A 9,585-nucleotide genomic window follows, 5' to 3' on the forward strand; every position below is an offset into this window, starting at 1 on the left:
ATATATCCAGAGAAAAATATGGCTCAAAAAGATACATGTACACCAATGTTCATTACAGTGCTGCTTACAATAGCCAAGACATGGAAGCAACCTAGATGTCTATTGACAGATGAATGGATAAAGTAGACAAGATATGCATATACAATGGAATATTACTCAGCCATTAAAAAGAAAGGACCAATGCCATCTGCGGAGAAGGCAATGGCAAGTCACTCCAGTACTCTTGCCTAGAAAATCCCATGGATGGACGAGCCTGGTAGGCTGCAGTCCGTGGGTTCCATAAGGGTCAGACACGACTGAGTGACTTCACTTTCACCTTTCACTTTCACACATTGGAGAAGGAAATGGCAGCCCACTCCAGTGTTCTTGCCTGGAGAATCCCAGGGACGGGGGAGCCTGGTGGGCTGCCATTTCTGGGGTCACACAGAATCGGACATGACTGTGACTTAGCAGCAGCAGCAGCACAGCAATGGCATCTGAAGCAACATGGATAAATCTGAATATTATAATATTATCGTAGTAAGTGAAGTAAGCCTTACAGAGAAAGACAAATATCACATGATATTGCTTATATGTGAAATTTTTTTAAAATGATACAAATGAACTTATTTACAAAACAGAAACAGATTCACAGACCTAGAGAATGGATTTAAGATTATCAGGGCAAAAGGGTGGTAGGCAGGGATAGACTGGGAGTTTGGGATTAACATGTACACACTGCTATATTTAAAATAGATAACTAACAAGGACCTACTGTATAGCACAGGAAACTCAATATTCTGTAATAACCTATATGGGAAAAGAATTTTTAAAAGAACAGATATGTGTATAACTGAATCACTTTGCTGTATACCTGAACAAACACATCATTAACCAAGTATGTTTCAATATAAAATAAAAATTAAAAAAATAATTTTGTGAGAAACTGTCTGAGCTGAGGGGGGAAATGACAGGAAAGGTTTAAAAAAATAAAGAGAACATTTAATAAGTTAGCTCTCTACTTCTTCATGAATAAATAATCTCCTGGGACCCTCACTTCACAGGGCTTAACTCTCACACTAGTAATCATCAACGCAGACGGGTCTTGCCTGCTTTTCAGAGGGTAAGATTATTCACCCAACAAAAATATACGGTCTTCCACTGTGTGTCTAAGCAATTTGATGTGACTGTTGACACAAGGACTTCTACAGGAAATAGTGGAGAAAAGGTAAAAATATAAAAATTTAACAACGACAGTGGTAACAGTAGCAATAGGTTAAGGCTCCAGTGCAGAAGCTTTTATTTGGCAACTTTGAATCTCATGTGTGGACAGAGGGAAACAACAAAGCTGTTCAAACAAGGAAGTGAAACGACCTGGTCAGTCTTTGACATGAAAATCCTTCACGAATTGGAGAGAAAGGGACAAGAAGTGGATTGTGCTAAGACATCTGTACCTCCATCAAGATGAGGAAGCTTAGCTCCAACTCCCTGATGTGACCCCTGAGTGGAGCTAAGGAATGTTATGCTCTGGCCTCTCTCAGACCTGACAAGTGGACCCTCAAAACATCTACTTGACACTCACAGGGCTCAAGCACAAATGAGAAAGAAAAGATCTATAAAACAACCAGACAGGCCCTGGAAGGGGACAGATTCCTGGGGCAACTAGCTGCACAGCCCTCTATGGCTGAGGTCATATCATACCTTCAGCCCATCTAGCTCTTCTTTCTAGAAAATCAAAGGCGGCTCTGTTTCCAAAACTCATAATTGATAGCATTCACTAGAGGCCCAGGAACAGTTTCTTACATCATAGCCACCCCACTGTGTTATTTTTATAGACTTTCTTTTAATACCTGATAGGCAATCTGAGTTGTCTTATACATTGATGAAATCTCTTGCCATCCCTGAGAATTCGGGCGCTTTAAAAAGTAATATTTTCACCCCTACTGGGAGTCAAAGGTAAGATAGAAGGATCAGAGTCTCCAGAGAAGGCAGGTCCCAGAGGAAGGGAATAACTAGGGAAGAACATTCTCCTAACACAGACCTTCTTCTGGAAGTGGTAAATTGATCCTCATGGATCCTCACTCCCTGGAGCCTCTGCTTAGAATCTCTCCATCCTTCAGCAGACACAGAAAGATTGTCACCTTATTTCTACTCCTTCACTCCTTGGTGGTTTCTGTAGAGAAAACCAACCTTCCTCTCCAGAAAGACTAGACATTCAGAGAAACTTCAGGTCTGGATTGCCCTCTGTCCATTTGTTTAGCGGAGAAAGTAAATATTAAAAAGTTAGTAAAACTACCCTCTAAATAGAGTTCCTTTACTCTGCTTTAGCTACATATGATATTCGATTGGCCAAAAAGTTCATTCAGGTCTTTCATGTTATGTCTTGTGTGTGTGTGTGTGCACGTGCACACTCAGTTGTGTCTAACTCTGCATCCCTATGGACTGAAGCCTGCCAGGCTCCTCTGTCCATGAGATTCTCCAGACAAGAATACTGGAGTGGGCTGACATTCCCTTCTCCAGGGTATCTTCCTGATCCAGGAATTAAACTCAGGTCTCCTGCATTGCATGGGACAGGTGTGCTATCTCCTGACCAAGCTAAATGAAGTAGCTGCTGCTGCTAAGTCACTTCAGTCGTGTCCGACTCTGTGTGACCCCATAGACGGAAGCCCACCAGGCTCCCCCGTCCCTGGGATTCTCCAGTCTAGAACACTGGAGTGGGTTGCCATTTCCTTCTCCAATGTGTGAAAGTGGAAAGTGAAAAGGGAAAGTGAAGTCGCTCAGTCGTGTCTGACCCTTAGCGACCCCACGGACTTGCAGCCTACCAGGCTCCTCCATCCATGGGATTTTCTAGGCAATAGTACTGGAGTGGCTTGCCATTGCCTTCTCCGAAATGAAGTAGATGGAAGTATTATTGTGAGAGCAGGCCAATAATGCTTCCACCCCACTGTGCCTTCTTAAACTAGCCCCGAGGAAAAAGTAAAATATCAGAGAAATGTCTTTCCTTCACTTTATATAGTATAGCTGATGACCTGACTATTCAAGATTGAGTTTAACCCAACCTTTCCAAGATATAATGCAGGTGAGTGTGTAGTTTACCTTGTTTGGCTTTGTTAATGACTCAGTCCAAACATCCTGTATACATCACACAGCTTTGACACCACTATTTGCATATTCCCACTCTTTCTGCCACAGCACTTTCTGCAACTAATTCAGGGGACACTTCCCGCCTCTCTGGACAGCTCCAGCATCCCCTTTGTGCCAGGTGAAACCACAGCTACTCTGTACAGAGGAGGAAATTAATTAAGGGTAAGTAACAAACAATACAATCTTGTTAGAAATATCTTTTTTTTCATCCATAGTCAGTTGAGCATGAAATGATGATGGCACACACAGAATCATTTTTCACGTCTTTCTTATTTTCTAGGGCATATTGTCAGACTCTCAAAGTTAAACTGCCCTGAGCGGGAACTGACCTGGATCTTTTCCCTTCTTGTAGAAGTGAAAATCTATCCAACTGATTTTCTCATGCAAGAGATAGATGTTAACTACAATATCACTTCTAGATCTCATAGATCTCACAGCCTTGATATCATGTGTACTTGCAGTATACTTGGAATAGGAGTAAGCATGCTATAATGAAAAGTAATTAAAAATCATACAGTACTATTCCTTTCTCATATAAAGAAAAGAAAGCTAAAAGAACAGAGTTGTAGTTGCCAAGGGGGAAGAGGGAGAGAGAGGGATGGACAAGATGTCTGGGGTTAGTAGATACAAACTATTACATTTCGAATGGGTCAACAATACGGAACAAATTTTTCAAGCAACAGAAAAACAGTAAGGTCCTATTGTGTAGCATAGGGAACTATATCCAATCTCCTCGATAAACCATAATGGAAAAGAAGATTAAAGAGAACGTATGTATGTGTATAACTGAGTGACTTTGCTATACAGCAGAAATTAGCACAATACTGTAAATCAACTCTACTTCAATTAAAAATAGAGAACAAAAATTTTAAAAATTAAGAAAGCATAGCTTATAGACAATAGAAGACTCCACTAGAGCCAACCAGCTACTTTGCTATGAGGCTGAACCTAGAATTTCCATCCCATCTTCCTTCTCTCCTACTTTGACATCCACAACTGGGGGACCATAGTTTTCTCCAGAAACAGAGAGTAAGCCACTTGTGGTGAGACATATTCTTCCACACAGAGCATTTGCTTCCATTCCTTCTTTGAATGGATTCATCTCAAGACTGGGCCAGCACTCTCATTACCTAGATCATTTTATAGATCCTAGAGCCTTTTCCTGTATAATTCATTTCCTAAGATTTCATCTCACAAGGTATTTGAAGCTCAAATGAAGTAATTGGTAAATGTTTCTATATTATCTGTCTATATTCTCTACATTGTTCACAATGTAGACAGTCATTTCTTTAAAAAAATGTTTACAAAGTACATACCCTCTTCCTCATAGTGTGCTGAGCAGTCAGAATTAAGAGTGACCATGAAGGCCAACAAGAACAAAGACACTTAGTCAGGAAAGTATTTAACTGCTTCTAGAAACTGGTAAGCCACTCCAGTACTCTTGCCTAGAAAACCCCATGGATGGAGGAGCTTGGTGGGCTGCAGTCCGTGGGGTCGCTAAGGGTCGGACACGACTGAGCGACTTCACTTTCACTTTTCACTTTCACACATTGGAGAAGGAAATGGCAACCCACTCCAGTGTTCTTGCCTGGAGAATCCCAGGGAAGGGGGAGCCTGGTGGGCTTCCGTCTATGGGGTCACACAGAGTCAGACACGACTGAAGTGACTTAGCAGCAGCAGCAGAAACTGAAAGAAGGCCAATGTTATATTACTGAAGTATTGTGTGGTGGAAAGAAGCAGTCGTGTGTGTGTGTGTGTGTGTGTGTGTGTGTGTGTGTAAAACAACAAAAAGAGAAAGGCAATCCTGATGACTTTGGAAACTGGTAATTAAACTGGTCCCAAAAAATCTGTGAGCACAGAACAGGCTGATTCCAGCTGCCCTCTAGAGGTCTCCTCCATTTCTAATAAAGTCACACGATGGATCAAAGAGTTTCCATTGTTCTACAGTGAAATGAATGTCTTTCCTTTCCTGTCTCTATAAATGTATTGACCAGAGCTCAGCAAATTATGGCAATAGGTCAAACATGGCCTGCTTTTGTATAGCCAGTGAGCTAAGAATTTTTACTTTTTAATTTAAATTAAAAAATCCATAGAAGACTAATGTTTTGTAATATATCAGAGTTACATGGAATTCAAATTTCTGTGGACATAAATAAAGATTTATGAGAATACAGCCATGTGCATTCATTTAGGTTTTGTGTCTGTGGCTACTTTCATACAACAGCAGAAATGAACAGTTATCATAAAGACTATGTGGCTACAAGACTAAAATAGCTAAGAAGATATTTGCTGACCCCTGGTGCAGAGGATTACAAAGTGAGTCCCCTCTACTGTTATGCGGCCTAGCATAGGTATTATAGTCCAAATGCAGGCAGCTTGCAGTAGGGTCAGTAGAGCACAGGGTGTGGAATACATCCTGCTACCCCACTGTTTGTTGAACCCTGTTTCATATTTGCAGTGTGTATGTTAGTAGAGGGTGTGTGTATCTCCCTTACACACAGACTGTGTGTTTCTGTGTGTATGCGTGTGCAAGAGAGACACATAAAAAGTATATTTGACTAACAGAATCATGAGGATAGTTTGGAGATATGAAAAAGAGTCAGTTCAAAGACCCTAGTTTGAAAATTTGTTTGATCCTAAGTGCATTGGGAAGCTATTTGAAATTTGTGTGATCTGATCTTTTTTTTTAAGAGTCACTCTGGCCAATGGCGGAGAAGGCAATGGCACCCCACTCCAGTACTCTTGCCTGGAAAATCCCATGGATGGAGGAGCCTGGTAGGCTACAGTCCATGGGGTCGCTAAGAGTTGGACATGACTGAGCAACTTCACTTTCACTTTTCACTTTCATGCATTGGAGAAGGAAATGGCAACCCACTCCAGTGTTCTTGCCTGGAGAATCCCAGGGATGGGGGAGCCTGGTGGGCTGCTGTCTATGGGGTCACACAGAGTCGGACACGACTGACGCGACTTAGCAGCAGCAGCAGCAGCTGGCCATGGTATGGATCATAAATTGTAGAGAGACAGGGATGAGAAACAAGAAACCCGGTTAGGACAGGATCACAGTGTTCCAGAGAAGAAAAGAAGATGACGGCTTGAATTAGAGAGAGGTGAAGGGACATGAGACTTATTTTAGAGAGAGACTAACAGAAATTGCTGATGAATTAGATGTGAGGGTAAAGGAAAGGGAAGAAATACTACACTGAAATGTTTTATCACAAATAAATAAAAACAATTCTTAAATATTTAATCTGAAAGGTCATTTATTAAATTAAACAGATGCTTACCCCTAAATGAAATTTCAGGCACCCCAGCAGAACAACCCTGGTCAAAAATACCTAAGCATTAGAAGTAGCAATTGTTTTTAATTGATCATAAAAAAGCTACCTTCCTTTGAATTAGTACTGGACTTACAATCATTTTTTTGAAACCATAAAGGACCTTTATATGCAGCAGAATTATTCTTTTCTGTCCCTATTTTTCTGAGAAACTAGATAGGCAGTAGGATGGTATGTAGATAGACAGACAGATTCTCTATTAAGAACAAAGTCTAATGTTCAAATACCTCTACCACACTTTCCTTCAAGAGTTTACCAATTCTGATCAAACATTTTCTTAAATCCATGATGAAAATGTGAATGAGAATAGTTAACCCAGTTTACAAGGAAAAAAATAGCTATTACTATATAAATCTCTATTTACTCTTCCAAGATGATTTAAATATAAATCTGGGTCCTCATATCTCTATACAAACTCATTTGATATTTGCTGGTTCTTTCACAGCTTGCAGACTCATGAAAATATCCAACACCTCCAACACCTCCAGCACCATCACTGGCTTCATCCTCCTGTGCTTCCCTTGCCCCAGGGAGGGGCAGATTCTCCTCTTTGTGCTCTTCTGTGCTGTCTACCTCCTGACCCTCATGGGCAACGGTTCGATCATCTGTGCTGTGCGCTGGGATCACAGACTCCACACCCCAATGTACATCCTGCTGGCCAGCTTCTCCTTCCTGGAGATCTGGTATGTCACCTCCACTGTCCCCAACATGTTGGCCAACTTCCTCTCTGACAACAAGCTCATCTCCTTCTCTGGGTGCTTTCTCCAGTTTTACTTTTTCTTCTCCTTGGGTTCTACAGAATGTTTTTTCTTGGCTATTATGGCATTTGATCGATACCTTGCCATCTGCTGGCCTCTACACTACCCCACTGTCATGACTGGACGTCTCTGTGCCAATCTCATAATCAGCTGCTGGGTATTTGGTTTCCTCTGGTTCTTGATTCCCATCATCATCATCTCCCAAATGTCCTTCTGTGGATCTGGGATCACTGACCACTTCCTGTGTGACCCAGGTCCTCTTCTAGCACTCACCTGCAAAAAAGCTCCTGTGATAGAGCTTGTCTTCTCCACCTTAAGTCCTTTGCCCCTAATCATTCCTTTTCTCTTCATCATGGGGTCTTATGCTCCGGTCCTGAGAGCTGTATTGAAAGTACCTTCAGCAGCTGGGCAAAAAAAGGCTTTCTCCACCTGTGGGTCTCATCTGGCTGTGGTTTCACTGTTTTATGGCTCAGTCCTCGTAATGTATGGGAGTCCAACCTCTGAGCATGAAGCTGGAATGCAGAAGATTGTGACTCTGTTTTATTCTGTTGTGACGCCACTTCTTAACCCTGTAATATATAGTCTTAGAAACAAAGATATGAAAAAAGCCCTGCAGAAATTTCTTAGACTATAAAAAGTGTTAATCAAAAGAGTTCTTGAGCAATTAGAGACCTAAATTGTGTTTACCTCATTTTTAGATTTAAAAAAAAAATGTGTTTTGTTTTTTTCAGATAATTGTTCATCCTAAGATTGACTAAAATTTCAGTCACCAGTGAACATGTATCTGTTGCTTATTTGTTCTCCTGGTTCTTGCTCATTTGTCCTGTTTCTTTTTTTTTTGTCCTGTTTCTTATATACTTCATTTTTTACCAAATGCTGAACATTATATTTTAAAATTTTTTAAATAATGTAGTAAAGAAAGTTTTCTTTTACCAGAAGATAGAGTAAAGCTGATCACTTTGATCTCATTTAAGGAGTATTTATTTTAAGGTGTAATAAAAATAGTCTAAAATAGCTTTGCTCTTATTTCTGGGATGTGATCCTTAGTCAGGAACATGACCATTCTGAGATGTCAGTTGCACACCTGAACTGTTTCCAGGACGCCTCCACCTCAGAGAGCCCTGACTTTCTCTATATTCTGAAACCCACGACTCCTAAGACCTCTGCTCAGCTCTTTAAACTCCCAGTTTCTTCTTTCTGCTAGACTTCTGGAAATCTCATCTTGCACATGAATGACTGAGAAATGGAAAAATGCCTGGAAAGGAAACTACGTCACGTTTTGACCCTCACTTCTCTGTGGTCCTCCTGTCTCCAGTATTTTTTCTCAAACACCAGTTTCTCTGGCGGCCACAGACACCAAATCCCTTATATCCTTAGTTCAGTGAAACGACTGCTTTCTGGTGAGACTTTATTCTCCCTCCCTGCTGTTTTTCTCAGATGCCTCCATGTCCCCAGACTCCCCAACCCAGTGACTGTCATCCTAGGGGAGAAACACTCAAGGTAACTGTGGAGCTCTTCTTCTTATTCCTCCCTTCCCTGGAATTGCAGCCCCTGAAGTCATGTCTGTGTTGACTGCTCTCTAGTGCCTTCAAAGGCTTGTTTTATGTGATTTCTCCAGATTTGCGAGTTACTTTTAGTCGAAGGATAAGTTTAATCCAAGCTGATTAGTCATGACTATAACTAAAAGTTATTTTCTATTACATCTAAATTCCATACTTTCTCACTTCTCCCCTCACTTTCAGGAGACGATCTCGTAGCATAATCATGCAAAAACCCACAAATCAGAGACAAGTGAATACAGGGACTGGTATAAACATGCAAAGGCCTGATTTTCTTTTCACTGCAAGCACCTCCACATTCCTGAGTGTTCTACCCTGCAAACAAGGTGGGAAGGGAGAAGGGGTTGATTTCAATAAAATAAGGAAAACCAGTAACCCAGAGACAAATTTAGGCCTAATTCTTTTAAGGGAGAGGTGATCAGGAATTGTTCAGTTCAGTTCAGTCGCTCAGTCGTGTCTGACACTTTGCGACGCCATGGACCGCAGCACGCCAGTCCTCCCTGTCCATCACCAACTCTTGGAGTTTACTCAAACTCATGTCCATTGAGTCGGTGATGCCATCCAACCATCTCATTCTCGTCTCCTTCTCCTCTTGTCTTCAATCTTTCCCAGCATCAGGGTCTTTTGAAATGAGTCAGTTCTTTGCATCTAGAAGCCAAAGGATTGGAGTTTCCGCTTTAGCATAAGTCCTTCCAATGAATATTCAGGACTTATTTCCTTTAGGATGGACTGATTGGATCTCCTTGCAGTCCAAGGGACTCTCAAGAGTCTTCTGCAACACCACAGTTAAAAAGCATCAATTCTTCGGTG

The 9,585-nt window shown here is 41.3% G+C and overlaps 1 protein-coding gene across 1 annotated transcript; it reads left to right on the forward strand.

The window, feature by feature from the left end:
* The first annotated feature begins 6,885 nt into the window (after nt 1–6,885).
* Nucleotides 6,886–7,850, forward strand: LOC148776812 (olfactory receptor 11G2-like). Its single transcript, XM_088840108.1, has one exon. The coding sequence runs from the start codon at nt 6,915–6,917 to the stop codon at nt 7,848–7,850; it is 936 nt and encodes a 311-aa protein (XP_088696234.1). The 5' UTR covers nt 6,886–6,914.
* The last annotated feature ends 1,735 nt before the right edge of the window (nt 7,851–9,585 follow it).

This window comes from Moschus berezovskii, chromosome 9 (assembly GCF_049115385.1).
Source record: "Moschus berezovskii isolate FMDL1 chromosome 9, NW_MosBer_1.0, whole genome shotgun sequence".
NCBI classification, from domain to species: Eukaryota; Metazoa; Chordata; class Mammalia; order Artiodactyla; family Moschidae; genus Moschus; species Moschus berezovskii.